Source organism: Microtus pennsylvanicus, chromosome 20 (genome assembly GCF_037038515.1).
Source record: "Microtus pennsylvanicus isolate mMicPen1 chromosome 20, mMicPen1.hap1, whole genome shotgun sequence".
NCBI classification, from domain to species: Eukaryota; Metazoa; Chordata; class Mammalia; order Rodentia; family Cricetidae; genus Microtus; species Microtus pennsylvanicus.
The window spans coordinates 33,265,933-33,293,675 of NC_134598.1; the positions used below are offsets into that span (position 1 = coordinate 33,265,933).

The following is a 27,743-nucleotide window of genomic DNA, read 5'->3' on the forward strand; positions in this document are numbered from 1 at the left end:
GACTCACTGCCAGGACTCTGGCCTTAGTCATTGTTTCTGCTGCTTGTTTGGTTTGGTTTATGTTTTGGATTTTTGAGCATTAAAGTCAGGATCAATGCTGAAAGCTTCATACAAACATAAACCAAAAGATTCTCCAGTGTTTGCAATGGTTTAGCAAAATAGAAAACACTGGGTAATCAAGGACTAAATGACTTAGCAAACACAAGTACAAGTATCTACATTTTCTGAATCTGTGATTGCCTTAGCCATTTGATTTTATACTACATCGATTTTGCATTGTTTATCGCACAGACTCATTTCTCTTATCCTCTGTATGGCTTACTTCAGTGCAGTCTTTAAGAAATATTCAGTGAAATAAGATGGACCAAGCAAAACCTGTGCCAAACATAAGCATCACAAATGTTCTTAGTAATAGCAGAGAAAGATGATCTGGCTTCTCTGGTTCTATGTTCATTCTTTCAGGAGAAGAAAAAATCTAAATAGAGGGTATTCTAGACTTCTGAAGTATACATAAAATTATGGGGAATAAATTTCATCCTAAAATACCCTTGATATATCATTTAGTTACTTATCCAGTGGACTCTGCAATATGGAGCCTAAGTCCAAAGCCAGTGTTCTGTGTTCTACCTGCAGTTGGTAGCAAGGATAAAATAAGATGGGGAAAAGCTGCCTAGAGGGAATCGCTAGGTGTACCTGGAGTTTCAGATAGAAATGAGACTCTACTCAGTCTAAGTTACTACACAGTAGGTTAGACATTGTGACTCTCAGTTTTCTCCAACATGATAATCTTAGAAATAGTAGTTTATTTAGAAGACAAATACCTTACCAATATAAAATAATCCATGTGCAGGGTGTATGTGCCACATCCTTCTCCGGACTATACTGAACAGTTAACCAATGCAAAGGACAACGTTTGGGACATACACCTGACAAATGACACTGAGGTTTCCTCCCACTGGGATTTAGGAAAGATACCAAGAGGTAGGAAGATGAATGCTACAAACTGTAGCTTCTATAAAGAAGATAAAATGTTGGTCTTATATAAGTAGAGGCAGACTATCAGAGGCTTGGCTAGATGAAGGGGGTGGAGAGTGGATGATTAATGAATACAGAATGTAGCTAGATATATTCTACAGCACTGTGGGTCACTTTAGCTGACAGTAAGTTATTGCATGCTTCAGAAAGCCAGAAGAGAGAAAACTCAATGTTCCCAATAGAAGAAAATAACAAATGTTTGAAATGATAGTCAATGACCCTCATTTCATCGTTATATACTATATGTATTGAATTGCAATACTAACCCCATAAATATGTAGTTATTAGATTAATAATTTGTCAAATGCTGTCTGATTCATCCGTAAACTTTTAACAGAAGGAAATGGCAAGGAAGGGCATTCCCAGAGATGGAAGAGGAAAAACAATAAATAGAAGGGAAAGAGGAATATTGTCAGAATTCAGGAAAGTTCAATTTGAATAGAATGCAATATTCTTACAGGAAATACTTAAAGGGAGACTATATAAAGAATTCAGGATTAGTCAAATCTATGCTGGCATCCTGAAATATTTAATCTGTCTTCTCATCTATGAAATGACACCTTTCCTATAGTGCTGTTAAGATAACTGAGACATGTATGAACAGAATTGTAGGTACATAGTAGGTAATAACTATCTATGAAAACAAACAGTGGATCATACTTATTTATAGGTCATAGACTATGGGGCCTTGCCTTAAGTACTTGAAATGAAAATGCTAGTCATTTTATGGTGAACCCTAGGAGTGTGTTATATGATATAGATATCTAATGTTTGCAATACATATGAATAATCTTCCCACATAATTAAAAATTAAGCTTGGTCTTTTTCAGACAAAAGAACCCATAGAGCCAATGAGGTGTCACTTCTGGAAAGAGGTTATAAAGTCACTGGGTTCTCTGTGGGATGTGTCCTCTTGGGTTTTCCATCTCTCAGGATCTCTTATACTGAGAGAGGAGGTAGTCACACACGAAGAACCTTATCAAACACCAGTGTAACGTGGCGAGGCTCTGAAGCCATCAGTTCAGCAATTCACCAGGACCTGAAATGTGTGTAGCACCACACAAACCAGCTTGGAAGCAAATCCCCCAGCCTTCTGCTCAAGCTTTGAAATGACCATAGTTCTACTGAACAGACTGACTGTACCCTCATGAGAGACCCTCAGTCACAGGCATTAAAAAACAAACCTTTCATTGCTTCCAGATCCAGGGAGATAGTATATGCTTGCTGTTTTCAGACACATTTTTTGGATGAATTTTCTATGCAACAACAGATGACTAGTTTGTTAGATGCTTGGCTAACATTTATAGTACGGCCAACATGTTTGCTGCCCAGGCTGCAATAATAAGTAGATTTCTTTAAATCTTTTTGGTTTTTTTTTTTTTTAGAAATTGGCCACTATGTAATGGAAAGTGTATAGAAACAAATATAAGTTATAAAACCGTGTTACTTATGCTCCATACTGGAGTTTAGATGATGACAACAGGGACCCTTTAAGTGGCAAGGCAAGTATTATTTGGCCCTAATGTACTTTCAAATAAATTACTTGAATCCATGTGGTAATTTCACGTTTAGAATTTATGCAGTTATTTACACTGGAGAGTATGCTGGTAAAATATTAAGCCATACAACTACAGAGTTATGTAGTTTTAGATAGTTCACTTCCTGAAATATTCTCTTAAGTTTGTTTAGCCTCAGTTTTGTCTGTTTATTAAGGTTTGATAAAACTATCCGATTAAATTATCAATGCCATCTATTTTTGCTTTCAATTCTGCTAATATCTGTTGAGTTATGCCTGGAAATCACTATTACACAGAATATTATATATTTAGCTTATGTCCTAGTCATTTTAATAAAACAATTCATTATATCATTTTATGTTTAAAATTTCTTCTGTAAATTTAATTAATATATTTAACTTGATATTATTTGTTTGTATTTTATTTTCTCTTGGTCAGTCTTGTTTGAGCCTTTTCAAGTGCAGATTAATTTTTTAATTGAACTTATGTTAGTCCTTTACTTTAAAATTTATTCCTTCTTTGTCTCAAAACTTATGAGTAAGCTTTCTAGAAAGATGGTAGCTTAGCTGCATTTTCTATTTACTGCAACCCATTTGCTGAGTCAAAAACACCGTTCTTGGGCCAATGTGTTTGAAATGAAGAAGAAAAAAGTAGTTAATTTTGGTATCTGTTAAATTGCCAAGTTCATATCCTAACTAATACATGGGGCAAAAGCAGTGTTAAATGACTTAGCTGGGTCAATATTTGATAGATAGTTTCCATATACCAGAGATATAGATATTTGACAACAGACATGTGGAAAGATAGCCATTTTAGTATAATGAATATGATAAAAAAAATTCCCAATGAGTAAAAAGAAAATATTACTAGCAATTTAATGAAATAAGAAAAACAAATGGGTATGGATGAATTAATGAATAAAATAAATAAATAGATAGATTAAAATAAGAAACCTAATGATGAAAATAATTAAGGAACAGTAGCTATTATGCTAAACACAAATGGAATTTTCTTAAGTGAAAATAAAGATGCAAGCATCGGACCAGGTTTTTGTGGGAAAAGCTATGTGTCACTTGGGAGAAACACAACTGAAAGAGAATGATAAAGAAAAAATGGCACTAGTAAGTGCAGGCAAGTGAGCGTAGTGGAAGGAAGCCCTGCACACTGCTGATGGGACTGAAGATCAAAACAGCCTGGTGGCTCCTCAAACATCAGCGAGGTACCCTATGATCATCTAATACCACTACAAGGCTTACACAGCCAAAGCAAAGGAAACCATGTATCAGAGGGAGATCAACGGTGATACATTTTTATTCTTGGCACCATTAACAACACATTCTATGCAACCATCAACCCGAGAACTGATGAAATTCATTTGTGCTACCTGTAATGCATCTGGAAATTTAAAAGTAAAGATTCTGAGTGTTTTCACATAAATAAGAAATATCCAGTGACAGACCCTGCAGCCAAAAACATAATAATAATAGCATGGAGCGAAACAGAATAAGATATTTGATAACACCCTCCGGCTCCCCACACAAAATTACAAACTAACAAAACCCCTGTGCCAGCAGGGGAAACGTCCCTTTGAGGTGTTGATAATGTATGTGCAGGAGACCCCTAAAACAACATAGTCCATTGCCATTTCTCTCAGTTGCATTCTAGAAACAGAAGGGAAGAGCCCTTATCAGAAGAAACCGCACTCCTTGGACAAGGACTAGGAGGACTAGAGCTGGAGCTGACAGGGATGCCTCTCCCTGGAAACCAGCTCTCACTGTACTAGAAGGGGCCATGCGAGCTGTCGATGGAGAAAAACAATCAATAGCCCACTTAGTTTTAATGCCATGACAATGATCGGCACGGCAAGGTAGCCTTGAGTGGCATTTATATTCTAAGGGCAAACAACAGCTATCAAATTGGACTTAGGTCTCACTTAACAGGAAAGAATTCATGCCTCACACTATAAACCTATCTCATTACCATGACTGATAGGGCAGACTACTGATAGAATCAACTACTGCCAGTTTCCTAAGCTAGCATACTTTCTAATTGCTTCCCAAATACCCCTGTATCCACAGGGAAGTGGAGCTCTCCCCGCTCATCCAAGAAGCTGCAGATGGATATCATTAGAGAAGGCCACGGCTGGTCAAAATGTAGAGAGGAACTGACTCCTAGGTACCCAGCTCCAGTTGATAAATGAACAATACAGCTATTGCATCTAAGGCTCAGAGAGTATCAAAGAAGAGGATGCGCAAAGAATCCGAGATCTGGAGGGTAGAGAGGTTGCCTGTGGCATAGTGTCTTCTCTATGTGTTGAGAAAGCTGTACCCATGAAAACTCAATACACAATCAAACCTAAAAACAACACAACTGGTTGACATGATGTGGGGCGGGGAGAGGCAGTCACAAGATCCTACCACCAGATAAAGGCAAGTAATGAAGGTCGCTGAGAGAGGGAGAAACAGTCTTCTCCAAGGACAAACCCCCAATTGGTTATCCAAGTGCAAATGGGCAACCATAAAAAGGCAGACATAAGAGCAACAGTAAAGAGACTCAGAGAATTGTATTTATGAGTATATTATGATATATATGTATATATATGTAGCAATAATAATTAAAGAATAAGAGGTCTTAAATTTGAGATAGGATCACAAGAGGAGTAAAGAAAGGGGTGGGAGGGAAATGACATAAATACAGTATTCCTACATGAAATTCTCAAAAAATAAATATGTAAATAAAAATATTTCTAAAGATAAAATTTAGAGGAAAGTGTATAAATGTCTAATACATGTACAAGACACGTTAAGAAAGAAACATAAATAAAATATATGAATCTGAAATGTCTAAAAGATTTTTTTCATATTGGGTCATGTTTTAAAAAGTGTCAAATCATTATAGTTGACTAGTTTTTATACTGTTAATCCAACCAGCATTTCATTTCCTTCAATCTTCAAATTTAGTTTCTTCATGTATTAGTTGAGATTAAGGAAGTGTACCTGCATTGCTAACTTCTTTACACATTAAGCAAATTCAACATACTTGCTGTGGATTGAAGAATAAAGGAAGAATTGGAGTTTCATTCTAAAAATGGAAGACATTGGGCATAGCAAGAGCTATGACAGAAAATCATTTTTATTACATTTCTACTTGAAACCTTTAATTCATTGACATAAATTTTTAAAAATTTCTTGGATGATTCTATTTATACTATAAAGTGACATTAGTTTAGAAATTTGGGAGTTCTTATAGATAAGAAATATCCAAATTACTAATCAAGCATTGTCTCATATGACATGCACAATTAACAAGAAAATAACTGTTACTTAACTTTTTGAGTCAATTAACATTTGCCATCATTTTTAAGAGGGTCCTCATAGCCTATGAGTAACTGTTTGGTAGTTTAATTAAATGAATTTCAGTTTAGGTAAAATATCTTAGTGTTCATCTTAGAGTTTTTCAGCAAAAATTTTATCTTCTACCAGATCTTACTTAGAATAAATTGTTTCCTATTCAAGAATCCAATATGCTTTATACTTGGTACCAAGCCCCCCATAATGTTTATTAAAATGTGTTAATTATATTAGTAAAAGTTCTATATTCTAATATGATTTCATGCATCAATATTATGAATATTCACCAATATTATAAAAAAGTATAACAAAACCTTGCATGAAGTGTGAGTTTTTGTTTCCTTTAAAGTCCTACCTATTTTGACTTTTAATGTTTCAAGCTTATGTAGAATAAATTATTACATGTAAAATTGTATGGTGTTATTCCTTAGTATTATGTTTCCTTAGGTTTATCATTTTATTGTTTTGTTGCATAATATCTAACCTCCAATTAAATTTTAACTGGTGATACAGCTCTTCAATGCCTTTAATTAAGTTGACCTTGCTTAATATATACTCTTGTGTGTGTGTGTGTGTGTGTGTGCGCGCGCGCGCACAAGTGCGGGTGCATGTGACCATGTATGTGCACATGTGGAAGACAGAGGTCACGATCTGCTTTATTTCTTCAGACAAGGTTTCTCGCTGACCCTGTAGCTTGCCAGTTCGGATAGACCAATTGCCAGAGAGCCTCACGGATTCTCCCATTTGTGCCTACTTAGCTCGGGGCACAGGCACACGCTGCCATACCTGACTTTTACCTGGGTGCTGCGATACAGACACATGCTTCCATACCTGACATACCCAACTCTCACATGCATGCTGAGCATGGGGATCCAGGTTTCCATGTGGGCACAGCACACGTCTTCCCAGCCAAGCCATCTCCCCAGCCCTGTATTTTGCTCTATTGTTCTGTTGCTCTGTCTTACTAGATCAATTTTAAAAAATACAAATAGCAACAGTTTTAAAAATTACATTCCACAACGTCATCTCTTTAATTAATTATATTTTGTGTGTTTTTTGTTTTATTTTTTAATCTTTTTGGTCAATTTTCTACTTCTTTTTCCTACTGTTAGAGATATTTTAATTACTAAGTATTCCTTTGTTCCTTTATTTTTCCACTACTGGCTGAAAAAATACAAATTATGTTTCTAATTTTCAGCGGTTTAATCTTAAAAATATTTTATAAAAACACATTTAATAAAAACAAAACGTTCCTTTCTATCTTAGTTTCTCTAGCTCATTTTAAAATCCGTCCACTCTATGACTATGAACCACTCTCACTCAGTTCTCACGGCCCGAGATTCTAACATACCCTGCTGCTCGCTCTCATTAGTGGGGCTGACTTTTGGCCCGACCTCCACTGAAGCTCTTTTAGCCTCCACTCCCTGTAAGTATGCATTCTGTCCATGGCTGTCTCCAATTCTTGGCCATTCGGGTCCCACCTCGCTTGTGTTTCTGTTCCAGGCAAGCATGCAAGTATCTTGCTTTTCAGAATGCTGGACTCTAACATTTTGTATTTGCCCTTCGCTTTTGGGCTGATGCACTAGGTGGTAGAAAACAGGGGCAAGGGTTCTGCTACCAAAATCTTTTACAGACCTTGCCGGGCTAAGCATGCATATTTTGGTAATCAGAACCACGTTTACTTTAAAAGTGAACCCAATTATAATATATGTATACCAAGTCTTCATATGCATGTAAAACTATGGACAGAAAAAAATAGAAGAAAAAGATGTATACTAGATTGCTAGTTATTCTGATACGTAGGATATAAAGAAAGTATATTTTCTTCTTTTTGCTTTGTATGTCTTAGGCAAAAGTTTTATTAAGATAATTTATTCAGTTTTATAATGAGACTGTAAACATTCATAAATGCTACTTAGAGGAAAATAAGCATTAATTAGCAGCAGTGTTAAACTTTTTAAAATAGCAGCACAAATCCAACAAGATTTCCAAGAAAAATAATTAAGAAAAAAGTACATGGATTCATAGTTTGGAGACATTCTGAATCATTGTGTCTCAGGATTGAGACAAAGTGTTCTCACCCACAATGTATCAGCGTGTTTCAGTCCTAACAATGGCCCTGGATCCCCACACACAGTGGTGAAAAAACATCAGTCAATCTCTACAAAAGAAGTGAACTGCTCACCTAGTTCACTGTCCTGTGCGTGACATAGCTTTTTGCATCTCACTATTCTCATTTCACTTTCTCTATGCACAGGCAAGAGACACAGACAACAATAATATATCGGTAACGAGTTAGATGGTTCTATGGAAATTAAGAGCACTGAAAATCATGTGATTAAATGGTGTCCAGTTTTCCCTCATGCTCTCTATATAAGTGGAAGAATAAGCTGTCCACAAAGCATGGGTGTGGCGAAATCAGGCAATGATAAACATTGTTGGTTATACAATGATGGTCTGCCTGGATGCCTATTGTGTCTATTATTTTATGCAATGCATTCAAGCTAAAATTTCTATTATTTTATTTGATTTCATTTTGTGTGAATCTTTTTATTGTTTTTATTGAGCTATATATTTTTCTGTGTCCCCCCTCCCTTCCTCTCCCCTCTCCTTCTACCCTGTCCCATGGTCCCCATGCTCCCAATTTACTCAGGAGATCTTGTCTTTTTCTATGTTCCGTACAGTTGAGATCCATGTATGTCTCTCTCAGGGTCCTCATTATTGTCTAGGGTCTCTGGGATTGGGAATTGTAGGCTGGTTTTTCTTTGCTTTAATGTCTAAAAGCCACTTATGAATGAGTATTTATGCTATTTTTCTTTCTGTGTCTGGGTTACCTCACCCAATATGATGTTTTCTAGATCCATCCATTTGCCCCCAAATTTTAAGATGTCATTTTTTCTGCTGTGTAGTATTCCATTGTGTAAATGCACCATATTTTCTTTTCCCATTCTTCAGTAGAGGGGCATTTAGGTTTTTGTTTTGTTTGTTTGGTTTTTGTTTTGTTTTTCAAGACAGGGTTTCTCTGTGTAGCCCTGACTGTCCTGGAACTCACTCTATAGACCAAATAGGGCTTGAATTCTGAGATCCACCTTCCTCTGCCTCTGAGTGCTGGGGTTAAAGGTGTGTGTTACCATGACCGGCTTTTTTTGTGTGAGTCTTGCACGACTACTGAGCCTGGAGGCACAGAATCTTTAATAGACACTTAGATGAGTGAGTGGTTGTACAGAAAGGGAAGCAACCCAAACAGCAAGAAGAAACACGGAGGAAGACCTGGGAAGCAAATATACAAGAGACAGATGGTTTCTCGATTAATGTCAGTACTCAGGCATCTGGACTGGCCTGTCCTTGGGGTCCTGATAGGATTCATCCTCAGCTGCAGCCACTAAGAGCACCTGCTGTGCGCATTCACTACATTCCCTTTTAAAAGGTGGACCCTGCCCACCTCCAGTCTCTTTCTCCCTCTCTTTTTCTCTTCTGCTATTCTGGCCCCCAGGCACCAGTCCCTGTCCCTCCCGACCCTCTCTTTCGGCTCCCATTTCTGCCCCTTCTCTCTCCTCTTCCAGTAAACCTTCTATGTGGATGCCATGACTTCTCTTTGTGGCGTTTTTTTTTTTAATTCCAACAAAATTGTTTTTGAATTCTCATTCCTTTCAACAAAGTATTGATGACTTTTCTCAATTGCAATATTATATATAATGACAAATGTGACAGTTTGATAAATTTGTAAATATGTTGTATTCTTAACTGAGGTTAAATAATTAAATATTTTTAACTCCCTACTTTTAAACTATTTAAGAACACAAATAAATTTTATCTATTTCATATTTAAAATTTTTCCTCAGAGATACTAACAGAACCATCTAGTCTGGATTTCTCAGATGTGTGTATTCTAATGCACATATAAAATGTAATTCACTGGGTAGAATCTCGAGTACAGTAAGGACTGATATAAAATTATTCCCATGTCAATGTATAATGTGACGAGAGCTGTATGCCAGTTAATTGGGTTAATGTTTCTTAAGTGGAGTGTAGGAGTGCATAAAGGGAGAGCAATCTTGGCATCATCTGAAGTGAACGAGAGAGAGAGATCATCTATATAACAGAACCTGAGGTGAATTACTGAGCTTGCAGTACACATATCCGGCATGTCTAGACAACACAGGGATGGGAATACAGGTGTTAAATACAGGTCTACAAGCACTAGGAAAGACTTCCGCAAGGTTATATTTTCAGAATAAATACTATTGCCAGTTTAAAGCAGCAGCGACTGAATAGGAGAAATTTATAAGAGTAATTCCATGCAGTGACCGCTTCACCGTTAGAACAGGCTGAAACTCAAACTGTGAAGTCCCATGAGCTACAGTGATGTGGCCTCTTTTAGGGGCATTTCAGATGGTTCTGTCACACAACAGTCAACACTCTGGACTCTGAAAATGACTCGCATCAAGGCTTCAACTCACACACAAAACAAGATCATCAAAATGAGGATATTCTTGGAACATACCCAAAAAGCAACTGTGCACTCTGTCTAGAGAAGCTAGAAGAAAGGATTTTGAATGCTTCTGCAGTAAAAAGGTGGGAAATGTTTAGGAGACAGATAGTTTTAATCTAATCACATGAGAGATCTACATATCGATGTATCATGTGGCACCAAATTCACATGCACATTTTTTGTGTTTATGTATAAAATTTGAATATTCTAAAGTTTAAGCAAAAATGTTCAAAATTTGTGTCTTTTCGTTTTCATTGAATTATACATTTTTGCCTGCTCACCTCCCTTCATCCCCTCTCCCTTTTTATCTTACCCATGGCCCCCCTACTCCCCCAATTTACTCCTTCCTATGTACATCCATGTATGTCTCTTTGCTGTCTAGATTATATGGACTTTGTGGACTGTTTTTTCTTTGCTTTATGTTTTAAAGCCACTTATGAGTGAGTACATATTTTATTTGTCTTTCTGTGTCTAGGTTATCTCACTATATATGTCTTTTTTCTAGATCCATCCATTTGCATGGACATTTCAAGATGTCATTTTTTTTAACCACTGAGTAGTTCTCAATTGTGTAAATATACGACATTTTCTTTATCCATTCTTCAGGTGAGAGGCATCTATGTTGTTTCCAGGTTGTGGCTATTATGAATAACCCTGCTATGAACATAGTTGAGCATCTGTCCTTATGGTATGATTGAGCATCCTTTGGGTATATACCCAAAAATGTTATTGCTGGGTCTTGAGGTAGATTGTTTCCTAATTTTCTGAGAATTTGCCATTGTGATTTCCAAAGTGGCTGTACAAATTTGCACTTCCACCAGTAATGGAGGAGTGTCCCCCTATCCCACACCCTCTCCAGCATAAGCTGTCATTGGTGTTTTTGATCTTGGACATTCTGACAGGTGTAACATGGAATCTCAGAGTTGTTATGATTTGCATTTCTCTAATGACTAAGGATGGTGAACATTTCCTTAAGTGCCTTTCAGCCATTTGAGATTCATATATGTTGAGAGTTCTCTGTTTAGGTCTTATTCCATTTTTATGGGAATATTTGTTCTTATGATGTCAAGTTTCTTGAGTTCTTGGAATATTTTGGATATTAGTCCTCTGTCTGATGTGGAGTTGGTTAAGATCTTTTCCTATTCTGTAGGCTTCTGTTAAAAATCTCTGGACAGCCAAAACAATCCCATACAATAAGGACCTCTGGAAGCATCACCAACCCTGACTTCAAACTCTACTACAGAGCTACAGTAATGAAAACAGCCTGGTATTGGCATAAAAACAGACAGGAGGACCAAGGGATCCGAATTGAAGACCTGGATATTCATTCACACACTTTCAAACACCTGATTTTTGACAAAGCTAAAAGTAGAAAATGGAAAAAAGAAGCATCTTCAACAAATGGTGCTGGCATAACTGGATATCAACATGTAGAAGAATGAACATAGACCCATATCTATCACCATGCACAAAACTCAAGTGCGAATGGATCAAAGACCTCAACATAAAGCCAATCACACTAAACTTCATAGGAGAGAAAGTGGGAAGTCTACATGAACTCATTGGCACAGGAGATCACTTCCTAAATATAACCCTAGTAGCACAGACACTGAGAGCAACAATTAATAAATAGGACCTCCTGAAACTTAGATGCTTCTGTAAAGCAAAGGACATGGTCAACAAAATTTGTGTCTTTAATAGATGAAATATTATTGCAGGAGCTTCAGGGTTTTATAGACCATACTCATTCTAAGTATATTTTGCATTCTTCAAAGGAGGAAATAATGTACATATTTAATATGAATGAGATAGAACCAAACTGTTTTGGTGAATATAAATTCAACCTTGTGAATGAATAAATTATTCTTAATCATTCTCTAATTATTATAGAAACAATTTGCATTAGTTGTAAAAAGTTTGGAGAATATAGAAATTATGCAAACAAATAAGCAATGCATATAATTTTACCAATAAAGACGGTAATGCAATGTAATATCTTCCTGGTTTCAAGCATGAACTTGCATATAATATGACCACTAAGAGGCATGAAATGTAAGTATGCATTGATTCACTTGGTAGATATTTACCAAAGGGAAACTATGTGCCATAGTGAAAATCTACATAATCACTATGCAAAAATATTACCTTGGGGTTGGGGAGTAGCTCGTTTGGTAGTGTTGCCTAGCATTCAGGAAGCCTTGGGTTCCATTCCCCAGTTCCACACAAATGAGGTGTGTGCCTATAAGTCTAGCACTCAGAAAGTACAGGCAGGAGGATCTGAAGTTCAAGAGCATCCTCGGCTGCACATAAGAGTCAGGCAAGTCTGGGATATTACGTCTCAAAACAAAACAAACAAACAAACAAAAAAACCGAACACCTTTTCATGACTTAAGTGACCCTTCTTTTTAGATGTGTCATTATTAATTTACCATCGCTCACTTTGTCTTCTGAGTTGCTCTAACTCATTCATTTACTTTAGAATGATTAGAACATTCTACAGTGTCTACAGGTGGGCTCATACAGGTTCGCTCATGAATAGTAAACAACTTCCCAAAGCTTCCTATTTTCCTTTTGAAAAGAAAAAAAAATTCCAGATTTATCTTGTGGATCTAAAGCAAACAAACAGAAACCTCAAGACTGCAGGGTTCGTTAATTGATTAATTAATTGCAAATATGGTTAAGAATATGGCCAAATCTTCTGTTTTCAGATTCTAGTGCTCTCACTGGTTAGCAAGTTCTGCGCCATTTTATGACTTGACCTTCTTATCTGTAGAATGGGAATGAGAGAGTGCGGTCTTACAAACTAGTTTAAAATCAAGCTAATATGTATCAACTATTCTAACACATTACTTAGTTTCTCTTTTACATGAATTATGGCCGGGGAATTGGGTAGAAACTATGGCTGCAATGACGAATAGCAAAACTTAGGATAATAGAAGTCACACAACAGAAACCTTAAAATAACTGTATCATTTTGGTCATAAGATTTATCGAGGAAAGGAGTATTGGAACGCACTAGAGGGGTTGAAAGGAGAAGCATTCACATTTTTTTCTGGGGCTCAGGGTGTGTGGGTGCCAAAGGGGTTTCCTGAGGAAGAACATGAGCTAACCATTCTAGAACACCTGAAGTAACTAAGAGGGTTGGTACCTTAAGTTGGAAACTGGAGAGGCCAAAGGTTAAAGCTACTGAGTGTCTAGAAAACCAAAACTATCAAAACAATAAAAAAAAGTCAGAACTCCTCATTAAGAATTTGGGCCATTTTTCCAAGACCAGTGGCAAACCACAAAGGGGTTTTACCTGGAGGAGTAGTGCAATCAGATTTGTACTTGTGTTGTTAAGGCGAGAAGACAAATTAGTGGCTGTTAATATAATCCATAAGAGTGAATGGCTATGGCAGAGAGTAAGAGAAGTCAGTAGATTCCAGAGAGAAAATAAGGACTGGAATCATCCTATCACTGATTCCTCTAAGAAAAGAAAAAAACCCTAAGATTTGGTGTCTGGATTAGAGTGTTGATGGAGAGGTAGGTAGTAAGATTGACACTTGGGTTGCTGCTATTGGGTAAATGATTAATCCTTTTACCAAAATCAGAAACATGATTCCAGGAAGAGATTGGAAAGCTGAGGTTGGGATATATGCACTAATTTGGGTGTCTTTGAGGCATAGGTATTGCTATTTAATGGATTGTAGATGGACAGGAAAATTGATATGTGCATGGGCTTTAAATTAAGAGAACTGCTTATAACTATAAATAAATATTTTCAGATCCTCAGCATACTGATTGTAACAAAAGCCACGCCACACATGAAATCACCTATGGGGGAAGGGATAGGGAGAGAGGGAGGGAGGAAAGCAGACAGACAGAGAGAAACAGAGAGAGAGAGAGAGAGAGAGAGAGAGAGATTCATTCATAAGAAGTTCTGTGACTCTAGAAAACCTTGACTAATACAGATAGACAGGAAAGAGTAGCTGAGTGTCCAGTAGGTTCGAGGAATTCTTATCAGTCAGTTGTTTTCAATGTCAATAGTGTTTTGCTTTTATTTTCTAAAAGAAAAGAGAGCATTGATCCACATGTTCAGGAGAAAAAGACAAAGAAAAACTCAAAAGGTAGGGGCTGGTAGGCATCTCAGTGGTAAGCGGTGTGACCAACTTGTGGAAGGACAGACGTGGGTTTGATCCCCAGAATATTGTGTGTTTAAGAGGGCATACCACAAATACTACTTTATATACAAACACACCAGAGGGGAGAAGATTGAAAAAATGATAAAACTGCTAAGAAGTCAGAGACTGGAGCACAGAGGATACAGCTAACAGGGAGAGATCACCCCCAGCTATATTAACAGGAGGGACAATTAGAGGAGTCAGGGGTAGTTCTCTCTGTGTGTGCAATTCTCTCTGTCTCTGCCTCTGTATCTTCTCTTTCGTCTTTTTTGTTTGTTAGAGACAATCTCAGGTATCTTGACAATCTCAGGTATCTTGATCCTCCTGCTTCCATCTCAAAGGTGCTGGGATTACGGCTGTATGGATTCTATGTTCTTTGTGAATTAAAATATGAAATCAGCTACCGAGACAAGGAAGGAGAGCACCTGGAATCGGAAGACATCAGAGAAGCAGTGGGGGACTGCCTGAATTTCAAGGGCATGGATTAGTGAATTCAGTAAGACTTCGCTCGTTACTATACACAGTCTGACTTTATAGGGAAGCGTGATCCCAGAAGGTAGGCAAACCATAAAAGCCGATGCCTTCATCTTAGCGAGAGTTCACTGTATTTTCAGAAGTCTTAATCTACGACGTATGTTACACCATTCAAAGAACAGGTGAAACTCATTTGGGGTGATTTCCTTTCTGTTTAGGATGTTGTTTTCGAAGTGCAGCAAGCTTCCATCAATGCAAGCAGACACATCTGCCTTGTCAAAATGCCCACATGGATAAAGAAGGTGGCTAATGGACCAGGACTTCACAGTGCACATGGGATTTGTGGCTTCCTTGCTGTTTCCCTCTGTTAAGCCCCTTGTTACCAATTTACCATGTAGATATCTGACTTAATAAATGGCTACAAAACCACTGGGCACCGAGCAAATGCCAGATAAATAATTGCTAGCTGATAAAAAATGGTTCTTATCAGAAAAACCAATATTTGTATGTAAAAGGATGTTTCCAAGGGCCTTAAAAATAGTTTGTTCTTTTAAATGAGTTAAACATACCCACAGAAATCCTGTTGACATTGCTCACTTCCTTAGCAGAGATAAACGTCTGTCCTGGTCCAGCTGGAATTCTTTTAATTTAAAAACTGTGGCATTAGAGAGAATCTTCACTATCTCAAACATAGATACATATGCATATATATAATAGATTTGTAACCATATAAATACCTTCACATTTGTGTATAAATACATGTGTAATCATTTAATATAAATACATTTTACATATTAGATATATATTTATATATCATTTATAATATTCAACATATATTTATCATATGTTATGGTTATGTATTCATGTTTATATGAATACAACATGTAATTATAAATATAAAATCTATATATAATATATATAATACACACAAATACATGTTTACATATTATAAGTTTATAAATAAATCTTTAAATATACTATAAGTACATATATGTGAATTTATATATTTACATACTAAGTATATAAATATAGATATTTCCATGGTTACAAATTCATTTCAGAAACCCTTGCCCTCCATCCTGCCTATGTCAGTTGACAGAAAATGTGTAATGGGGTGTGGAGGATTACTTACAGGTGACACTTCCATTTCAGGCAAACCATGGTCCAGTAAGCACATTAGCAAATCGAACAGCGGTAACTGGGACCCCCACTATGCTGGCGTGTCACTATTGAACATGGCCTTTTTTAAAAAAAAAAATCAGAGATCATCCATTCTCTCTCAACAGGATTGGAAACAGTCTTTGCTAGTGTTGTTATAAATTGCTCATTAATCAAAATGGATTTATTGAGCACCCATACTGTGCAAAGCCTGCACTAAGTGATTCAAAATAACAGGTTGCTTAGTTACCGCAAAATGGAAAAATTCCCCTGTGAAGGATAAAATTAAATGAAAGGCAGACAGCAAAACATCTTCTTTGATGGCATCTGACTATTACATAAGGGCTTTTTACTGCTATGCCAGCCATTTTCTTTTAAAGATAACTCATTCATTAATTCCTTTTTGTTGCTGTTGTTCATTTATATGACTGATTCCCCACCATAAAAATCTACCGTCCTCTGCGTGAGGAGAAGCAGATAATTTAATAGTGGCAGCACAAACGGGAATGTGATCCATCCTTACTTTAGGAGCCCAGCATTATTGTTCTTACTCCATATGAAACCCATAGTCATTGAGGTACTAGCAAAGTATTCCTTAGAGAAAAACTCAATTTATTGGTTGAATCATAAAATCTGGTTGAATATAGATAAACTACTGATTCACTTTCTTATTAAAATTAAACTAGTAGCTATGGTTAAAAAAAAGTTTTGCTTATCTGCTTAACAAATACAGAAAGGGGACAAATATACATACTTAACTGTTATTTTCAGAAGAGACACATTTTATCTCTGATTGGCATTGCCAGTTACCAGCCAGGCGGGATTTGGACTGTGCAGAATGACCCATACATGCTAATGCGTGAAACATGTGTGCTCAGTTACAGAGCTCTGTATTAGACACACAGGACCATTGTAATATAGCAGAAATGCATGGCGTATACAATCAAACTTTCCTTTCTTTAGTTCTGTTGGCTGGGGGGGGAGGGTCTCAGAAAGAGGCATGGGTAGGACAGATCTTATGAGGTCCATGAAAAAACTCTCCTCATCAGACCTCTTTTCTTGGCTTGTGGAGGGCCATCTTCTTCGTTTGCCACCTACATTGCCTTTCCCTTTGCCTGGGTTTCTGACAGGCCTGCCCCATCTTTTGTCATTGTGGTATCACATCGTTGTCATCTACAAAATCGACACCAGGGAACCACACAATCCAGTTACTCCCCCGCCAAACACCAAACAACACAGCTCCTGATCTTTGGTATAAGTTGTCAACTCCCTCATGTTTACGCTCAGGTTCATAGCTGTCTCCTACTGCATGTGCCATAGGTTGGACATGCCTGATAAGGCCTACTTAATTACTGTATTACTTCTATGAAGATGTCATCTCTAAATTCTGCTAAGTTCCTAGGGGTTAGGATGCAAACTTTTAAAGCCCTCTTGGTGTGCAGGATAAACAATTTGATCTCTAGATGTTCCTTCAAGGAGCTAACTATCTATCTTCCGTGGCTCTCTTGCCTCTTCCCCCTACATCTATCTAACCTTTCCTTAGTTGAGGCTGAGATCGGACAGCATCTGCTGGAAGTAGGTTACACCTCATATCCCTCTCCTACAACCCAGGAATATGTGGATCTACTTCTTGTGCTTACTAACCTTCAAATTTCCTAATTTTTAGGACTTGCAGGTCAACTCTGTTTCCTTAGCAACACTAACACCATGCCTGGAACTGGAAAACTGGTGGAACTCTGCACATGTTTATTGAATGAGCAAGTAGGTCATTTCCTCCTCATTCAGTTTGGTTCTTGTAGCATCCTTGCTATGTGTACTACAGTCCTTTAGCACCTATACTACGTGTACTACGGTACTACGCCTCACCTGTACTATGTGTACTATGGTACTACGCCTCTAGCATACCATGCTGGGCAAGGGGCTGGAGATTGAAATACATACACACAGAGAGACAGAGACAGAGGCTAGAACTTTATCCAGTAAGCCACAGCCTTGTGGCCATACACAGATTAATAGAAATGGGTTAAATTAATATGTAAGAGTTAGCCATAAGAAGCTAGAGCTAACAGGTCAAGCAGTGTTTTAAATAATGCAGTTCTGTGTGATTATTTTGGGAGTCTGGGCAGCTGGGAAACAAACAAGCGGCCTCTCTACAACAATTGGCACTCCAACATGTGCTAGCAAAATCCACAGAAAACCTGAGAAAGCTTGGGAAGGAATTCTAGACACAAAAGAGCAGAGTTAAGCAAGGACATTTCCAGGTGGAGTCCCTCAGTCAGACTGGGAACTAGGGACACTGAGAGATCACGCTCGGGAATGGTGAGGGTGGACTGAAGATGGGTATGTGTCTGTGTGTGCTTTCATGCCCAGACTCTTGCCTGATAGTGGTTCCGGGTGGTGCAGGAGGCACAGTTGAGATCAAGAACTAGAGACTCTCTCTGAGGCATGCCCTCCAGAAGACTGGCCAGCCGGAAAGTAATAAAGAGGAGGGTGGAGGGTGAATTGAAGGCCTCAAAAAGATGGGATGTGCACAGATGTATACTGTTGTGTTTTCTTTCTTTTTTATTTTTGACTGGAGAAAGACATTTGATTCTGGGGACTGCTAAGAAAGGTATCTTGATTTTAAAAATTTGTTGCTTTGGAAAAGAGGTTCTGCTTTTGTTTCCACCAATGAACCTGTGGATTCATTCCAGACTAACATGGTTTGATGGACCAAAATCCCATGAAATGTCACTGTGAATACCCCCAAAGATACTTTGCCCAATAAACAGTAGGAAGTAGGTTACAGAGAATTATGCCCAAATTCCCTAAATGATTGTTTACTGGAGGTTGTGGGCTCGAGGAGCGGGGACAAGCGGTGTGCAGGCGGCAAGCTTTGACACACCCCCACCTCCACTATTCCTGAGTGTGAGCCTGCTTCCCGGAGTCCCCGTGGGTGGAGAGGTGGCAGCTTGAGCAGAGCTTCATGGGTGGCAGTGGTCCCTGGCTCTGCATGCCCAAAACTTTGTGACGAGAGGCGTGTGGCCACAGCCCAGTGGGTGCCCAGCCTGGTGGAGCTGCCCAGCAGAGAGACACTTTGGGATCACTGCTGCGGCCTCCTCCGTGGCAGCCAGAATTGCCATCAGCAAGATGGTTGGTGTGACTATCTTGTAGCCTCTACCAGCATTTAATATTATTCATATGGAATGTAGAATGCGCATGTTTGCTAGGGCATTTTCCAACTTACAAGAGCAACTGGATTTTTGTGGGCTTTGCATGTGGTTAGTTGCTCTCCTTTTTCCCATCATATTTGTGCCCCATCTGGGCCAGTTAAGATCGAAGAACATTAGGTCTAATTATATAGAAAAGGGGGAGATGTTGGGGACTGTGGACCCCCAGACCCTAAATTTCCTATAAACACCTTGTTTTTCCTATGCGTGCAGCTGCTCTGAGCAAACAAGAGACCCTCCCTTGATGGCAGGGGAGTGGTTTCTGGTGGCCTGCAGCTGAAGGATCTCCAGAGCTAGGGTGTGGCTATTGATCAGGGAAGGCACTACATAAGCTGCCCTGGAACACAATAGAATTGGCATTCTTGTTTCAAGGATGACCCGTGTTTCTGTCTGTGCATCTATGTGTTTCCATCTCCAGCCCCTTTTCCCGCCTCACTAACAATCCCATAGCATAGGCGCTACAGGAACTCATCTACATTAGGAGTTGTCCTGCAAGTCCTTTCTTTGCTCTCACAGTGGGAAAACATCAATAACTCCAAGAGTGGTCAGCTCCTCCCCCAAGTTCACCAGCTCACCAAACTGCTCCCAAAGGAACAGCACAAAGCTAATCATAAGCCATGAAGTACTCAGAGCAGTGAGAGACTTGGAAAGGGTAGGATCCATGAAACCTAGAAATCCAGGTTAGCTGAATGAGCAGAATGGAGCAGCGGTGGAGGACGGGGTGCACACAGTTTCCTGACTAGTCAATGAAGACACAGCTATGCTGGTGCTGTCTCACCAGCTGTGGTGCTAACAACTAGAGAGCAATCCTTTGGGTGCCCCTGTCAGGAATCTGCATCCATGTTTATTCCTATAATTTAAAAAACACATAATTTCCATTTTAATTCTCGACTCCCCACTGGTAGAATTCATAAACACAGCCCAGAGCGCAGAGCACAGGTCTTAGGAATTCAGCTGGTTCAGCTGGTCAGGCTGATTTCTGTACAAGCCTAAGTATCAACGACAGTAGTGGGAATCATATATCCATGCAAATTAAAATCTAGCTCCATTTAGAATAAAATAAAACCAAAACAACAGCAACTCAGATAGTCGTAAGAATCTGTGTTTTCCAAAAGCAGCTGGATGGATAACTTCTCATGCTGCTATTTAGTCAGCACTCTTGGCAAAGGCCAGAGAAAGAAAATTCCTTCTACTTAAATGCGGGCAGAGTCTTGGCCACAGCAGAAGTGATGCCTAAGCCATAAAACGGAGTGCAGCTTCTGCCGATTTTCCTTGGGGTTTGTTCTTGGAATCATATTCACATTTACCCAACATATACCAAGAACAATCCAAGCAGGCCATGGTAGATATGGAAGATAGGATGTTTGTTATTTTTTATTTATTTATTTGAAATTAGCCCAGACTGATGTGGAACTCACAGTGTTGCCAAATTCACAGTGATCCTCCGGCCCCAGCCTCCTAAGTATTAGGATTATAAGTCTGAGCCACCACAACTGACGTGAGGGAGAGGGTCCCCCTCGGAGTCAGTTCAAGACACATCCAGCACAAAGGAGATTTAATACTCTGGAGGGGCAGGCAGATAGGGGTTGGGGTGGGATGGGGGGCTGCAAAGACAGCAGCAATAGAAAGAAAGCAAGCAAGCACCAGCAGGATTTTTTGTTTGTCTTTTACAGGAGTGGGTTTTTAAGGAGAAAGGGGGGAAATCTATGCTAGGGTGAGTTGGTAAATCCTGACTGGACACATTAACCAAATAACAAATTTTGATCGTTGGACCTTGGTGTTTTGTTTCAGGAATGAGTCAGTGGCAAAATGAAGGAATAGACCTTGGGGGCTAGCTTTGGGAATGTAATCTAACAGTCGGGGCGGCAGGTGGGGGGGGGGAGGGTAAAAGGCAAAACCTGTCAGAGCCATGTTTGCCATTCTGGGCCCTGTGTTTGCCGAGCTCTGGTCGGTTAGAGCCCTTCACCTGGCCTAAGAATGGATCTTGTACACAGATTCTATTACACTGTTTAGTCAAGATGCCCTGGCATAATTACTTGGAAGCAAGCAAGAAACTCCTGCAGAGCCATCTCAGAAGTGCAGCTTTAAAAGAAAAATAAATGAGTGTGTGTTGCTATTGTTGTTGTTAACTAGGTCTTAAGGTTGGTTTGTTCTGTGTGGTGGTCAATAACCAGAGGAGACTTTGACACCTGGAAATGGGGTGCTCCAAAACCTGTGGCTTTAACATTGTGACTTCTCAGGAGGCAGGAGCTGGGGACCCTAAAAACAAGTGACAATGAAAGACGAAAAGCTCAAGGGGAGAAGCTGTGGGGACCAAAGCAGATATTCAAAGACAGAAACCATGACTGGAAGCTGGGAAGACAGTCCTGACTCCTCTGGTGTCTTTTCCTTAAGTATGGTTCCTTGTCAGGGACAAAAATGCAAGAGTCGCTCACTCAGCACAGACATAAAAAACAAGCAAAAGCACACAGTGAAATGTCAGCCTCCCACGAGCCAGGAAGAACGCCCTCACCAGTAGCCTGGTCATGCTGACATCCCAGATTCCCAGAGTGCAATATGGTGATAGAAGGGAAGAGCTAGACTTTCCACTGGTAATGGAGACACTGATCTTAGAATCCAGCCTGTACTTCACGAGGAGAAACATGCCAGTCACGGAAGGCAAGCAAGCAATCCCCACGCCAAAACAAAGCTCCCGGTTTATAGACAGCTTGCCAGGTATCCAGCTAGACCCCCATGGACACAGTATCCTTAGAGTCAATTGTTCTCCATAGGCTGGAGAAGGAGCGCAGAGTTAGGGGCACTTAGCATGCACAGTGCCCTGGGTTTGACTCCTACCACAGAACAAAATAAATTAGTTAAGGTTACTTTCCAAATTCCCTAAGTGAGCAATGTGGTAGAAAGGCGATCCTCACAAAACGGAACCAGCTAGACTTGCAGATTCAGGAACAAAATCAATTACTGCTTATTGATTAAACTTATAATCAGTATAAGTTTAGTTGTGTTCAGATAGCATTAGACACACATGCAGGTAGTCTCTCTTCATAAATTGATTCTTATGTTTCCAGGACGCTCTTTCAGGTTACTTCCAAAGAAATCTATGAAATATTACATCTTCATATATTACACAAACTAACAAATTTTACTCTTCATTTATCAACCCCCGTACATCTATCAGGGCAGGGCTCTCTGGGACAGGTTTTCCTCTAACATATTGTTTCAGACCTCTGCAGCTTTGGTCAGACATGTAAGATAGATGTTCTTGATAGGAACACTCCGTGCCATGCTCCTGTTCCACCCTCTTCCCTTCTACGCCATGTTCTGACATTTTCTTCTTCCCCTCTTTCCCATTCACTAAAACTTCCTTCCGCTGAATTTAATGTCTGATAACATCTGCCCATCTGTAACATCCGATTTTGTGTTACACCCTCGGTATGGTTTGTGTGCCTTTGTACCATAGGCAAGTTGAGCAAGGGCCTGGAGATTGAAAGAACACACATACAGAGACCAGGGTCATTTGAAAGAAGATCAGCTGAATGCCAGTTTATTCAGGTATGGGGGAGTCCTTATCTACCTAACTGCTGTACAAGGATCTCCGCCCAGGCAGGTGGGAAATGACCATGTTAACAATGGAGACAATGCCCTGCAGCTAATCACCAGGCGGGGGCAGGGAGAGCACAGAAACACACAGGAAGCTTAGTTAGCTGGCCATAAACTGTCCCCGCGAATGCACCCCAGGAATAAGGGCAGACCAGGGCCCTACACCCATCCATTCACATGTTGTGTGGACCATCTTTTTCCATTCCTAGAAGGTTCCATTTTCATCTCAGATATACCCTGGTGGTTTCTTTCCAAGCTTCTCCCTTCCTGAAATTACGACATTTGACACTCTACATCTGACATCTGCAGTAGGTGAAGTCCCCTCAGGTGTGTAGATTTCCCCTTATTCTGCTGGCTCTTGGTTGAGGCTCCTTTCTCTTCAGGCTTAATTATTTTAAACTGCAAACCATAATAGGGAAACTATTCGATGGAATTTCTTGGGGCCTAAAGATAATAGAGTGTCCTGCTCTCCTTTCTGAGGGTCATAATTTTTTTTGACTGGTCCCTGACGGAACTGCTTTTAACCTAAATTCAGTTCTCGGAACTTCTGTGTGAGATGAATTTGAGGTGCTAACCTGTGTAGGGGCTAGTTTAAAGCATGAATTCCTCAGGAATCTCCCCCTTTGTTACCCATGATGAAACAAGATGTTGAAGTCTTTGTGGTGGAGGTGTGAGGCCGCCTTACTTGTGATTACTCTAACGGTGTACCCTTGACATCTAAGCCTATGGAGGACAGTGTTCACTGTAGCATGCTCACACTGGGCTGTCATGGAGATCTCTGAATTTGCTGCTTGAAGCACCACTTCTCAACAGTATGTCCAGCAAATTCCTTAGGACCAAAGCAGCTTTAACTGCTGCACTGGCTTACCACACAGGCCGAAGCTTTGTGGCCTGTCTCTCTAATGTGCTGTTAGAAGGGGCTCCAAAGCCAGGTGTGGTTCAACCCATTTAATTTTCTCACCAGGTTTTTGGTGCCATTCAGAAGTTTTTCTTACCTATATTTTTATGCAGAATTCCTTGTTTGCAGCAGAGAGCTGACCGGATCCTAGTCAGTCTTGATACCTGGGGACATCTCTCCTTTATCCTAACGTCCTTAGTTTCTAGAATACTTGTGTCCCATCAAGGGAACCTGTTAGCCTTTGATGGATAGCTAGGAGAAACCCACCTTCCATGCTTGGACTCCTTCCTCTAGCGTCACTCTTGACCCTTCCCTGTGCCTATGCCTAGGTAGAGTGCCCGTACAGTTTTGCACATTTTGCCTATATTTTCCTACCTCAGTGGGTCGTTCTCCTCAAGTCCACCATGTCCCTTGTTAGCTCTCTTGTAAGTTCTGGTGCTCACCCACTTCTATATACGCTATGAGCACTGGTCTTCTCTATGGTGGCTTGTCAACCACTCATTAGTCTCCCTTCACCCATAGCCTGTGATCATCTGATCTTCGGCCACCCTTACATCTTTTCTGATTGTCAAGGTCACATGAGGACTATCTGACATTTCTTAACACCCTGTTCTTTGTTCACAGTTCCTGCCTCTCCTCATCGCCTGACATAATGTAGCACTATAGCACACAGTGAAGAACCACTCAGACTCAAACCCCAGAGCCATCCCTAGTAATACACTCCTGTGCCATCATCTGATGTGTCAAGGCCTCCACTTCCTCGGTTTTAAAGTGATGGACAATGTTAATAACTCACCGCATCCTAAGAGCTACATGACATTATACACATAAAGCACTTAGAACACACAGTAAGTACCTCATAATTTTTAACTACTTTCATTACCATGTTTTTACCTTATCCAAAAACTAACTTCCTTTTGTATGGTTATGATTTACACAGTACCCCTTCCTTAGCACGACTCAAAGTCTATTTGTCCATCTCCGTGAAATCTTCTAGTCTATTATCTATAATGGGTTTTCTGGATTTTACTTCAACCCCTCTATAATTTTTCCATTCATTGCCCCCAATACATGCCAAGTACTGGGGCCCAAACCAAGAGCCTTGCACATACTAGACAAGCACTCTGCCATGGAACTATGCCTCACCCAATTTGCCATCTTAGGCAGAAACAAACCCATTTGGAAATGCAATAGAGTTTGCCTATAATAATAAGCACACTCTCCTCCTTCCATATCCAGGCAAGGAATGTCGGCATTTACCTAGACTATCGCAATGCCAGCATCCACCCACCCTGTTCTTGCTTTGGATGCTTCATCTTCAGTAACTCCCTCCACCAGAAAAGACTCTCAACCTTTAAACTAGACCAAGTTATAAAAACGTAAGGTAAATTTAGTAACCAAATATAATTTGATGAGTTAGAAACAAATAGGATGTCCAAAGGTCTATATAAAGACTTCTGCTACCAAGGACCCAAAGCATGACATCTCATCAAGGTTCCTAATGCTTCGTCGAACAATGCAGGGCCATCTCCGTGAAGAGCCCTTAATATTAGACTTCACATCGAAACCCACAGCTTACCTGTACTCACTTGAAATGCAAAACTGATCACTGGGACTACCCTGGGACACTTTTATGTTGAGATAATATAGTATGACATAAAAATATTAATGATGCGTCTTCAGTTATGTGAGTATGCAAATCGAATTGGCCAATGGTGAGTAGGAAAAATTACCAGTTCTCGGAGAAGGTGCCCTTGCGATTTCTAGGGAGCAGGGTTTCTTTGTAACGGCTGTGTCCATGAGATCACAGAGAAAGTTCTCATTTTCCGAAGGAAATGTCTCCAGAGAGGCCGATGGCACGATTTCCATGGTGTGATTCCTCTTCTTTGGATAAGACTCCTGAAAAGGAGAGGTGATGACGAGCTTTTTAATAAAAACACAGCCTTGTCTGATTTATAGAAATCAGAAGGGTAGTTGGGTCCACCAGCTGTTGCCAAATTGGCTAAGAACTGATGCTCTATTTGAAAAGGTCCTATAACTATATGTTGTTATCACTGGTAGCTTCAAAAAGTTCTTATCATTTGGTAAGCCCAAGTTTCCATTAGACAATAACAGTCTGGATCTTCCTCTGCTATGAATATCTACTTTCTAGCCACAGAGTAAACAGCTTCAATCAACAATCATTTCCCAGGCCCTCCTCCTTGCCTGCCTCCTAGAGATAGCCATAGAACTCACCTTCGGCCTGTTAGACACAGCAGAATTCTGGCGAAGGCTTCCAAAGGAATAGTTCTCCCCCAGAGAAGATTGTAAGGGGGCTACTCCCCCTAGGCTCCTCTCTAGAGGAAGGGAAGACTTTGTGTTTTACTATAATGCAAACTCAAGAACAAAATGATAAAAAAAACCAGAAGCTACAATATTAAGATAAAAGTGCCTGGTACCCTTATGATATCGTTGAGTTGCTAGAACAGACCTAGAAAAAGCTTCTTCAGGCTTTGTAAGTAAATATCAGCATCCTTATAATAAGTTTACACTCAGAATTGTAAGTATCCCATCCATCACATTAACATATTTCTTTGTAAATACTGTCAACTATATAACTAATCCACTATGGCTAAGACTTTTTAAGGTAAGGATATAATTTATATCCAGATTATTCAAATTTTGTTACTAATTCCTCAATATATTCTAAAAAAAAACACAATTCAATTAACTGTATAACATCTCAATTTCTTATGAATGATGAATTAACTAGTTACCAATAATTACTGCCCCTTCCGTGTGTGTGTGTGCGTGTATGGGGGGGGGTGCTATATTAAGCAGTAAAAGCTAAGCATGCATGTTCTTTTCTTAATTGGTAAGACATGGTCCTAGCTCAGAGGGAGTTCATAGTCTACTTGAGAAGACAAATTACCTGCATGATGGATTTTAGAATGAATAACATTTTGTTTTTTTCTATTTGTTACTTTATAAAGTACACTTCATAACTGGGAAACAAATAACAAGAAAATAAACTCATTTTCTGAAAATCTTCCAAGATCCATTCCATGGTTGATAGAGATTTAGTACGAGCGCCCACTTTCTCTATAATGATATTTACAGTAAGTGGAATTCAAGGTCAGGGTAATTGCTTTCAGACCACACCAGACCCTCACACATCAAAGAGTCAATTATGTTCACTCTACTCCACTGAAAGCAGGAAATTGGGAGTAATTTATTTTTAACAACAAAGGGTGACAAAGTAGAAAGCATCCAGAGGAAGCAATCAAGAGGGTATTTGCTTTAAAAACCCATGTCAGAGGAGAAACGATGAAAGGAGTCGCAGGGTTCTGCCCAGAGAAGCTGTGCAGCTAGAGAACACGTTTCCCGACATGTCTAAAAGGCTCTCCCTCAAGTGCAGCCTCGCAAAGTGGAGGGAAGGGTAAAGCTCTTAAAAGGCAAAAAAAAAAACTGAAAGAAGAAAAGACTAATGTTTAGAAGATAAGAAGGGGAAATTTGGGTCAAAACTCAAAATAAATTTATGAATTAAAGCTACTACTTGTTTTATAAAATAAATACACACTGACAAAGTAAGCCAACAAATGGAACTGGAAAGCAACAGAATAGACCCCCACTGCTGAAAATCTCCAGCTACTTCTCTGTGGCTAAGATAATGGATGAAGCCGATTTCATGGTTAGACCAGATGACTGTGCCGTCCTCCGTGTATTATGTCTTCTGCACCACCCTGTATCCAGAATCTGCTGGCGGCCCTGCCATGCGGCAGGAGTTGAATATGCCCTGTGCCTCAGTTGGACAGTCTCTTGTCCTTTAAACAGATAAAACTACTATCATCTAAAGGATTTGAACTTTTTGTTA

The 27,743-nt window shown here is 39.5% G+C and overlaps 1 protein-coding gene across 21 annotated transcripts in view; it reads right to left on the reverse strand.

Annotated features, from left to right (window-relative positions):
* The window catches only part of Anks1b (ankyrin repeat and sterile alpha motif domain containing 1B), an 867,834-nt gene that overhangs the window by 578,077 nt on the left and 262,014 nt on the right, over positions 1-27,743 (reverse strand). For all 21 annotated transcript variants that reach the window (XR_012908611.1, XR_012908612.1, XR_012908614.1 and 18 more), the window contains one exon: positions 25,624-25,789. Coding sequence is in view for 17 of the 21 variants with exons in the window: in XM_075954277.1 (XP_075810392.1) it covers positions 25,624-25,789 (166 nt within the window). In the remaining 4 variants the exon portion in view is untranslated. The remainder of the gene's footprint in view (positions 1-25,623; positions 25,790-27,743) is intronic.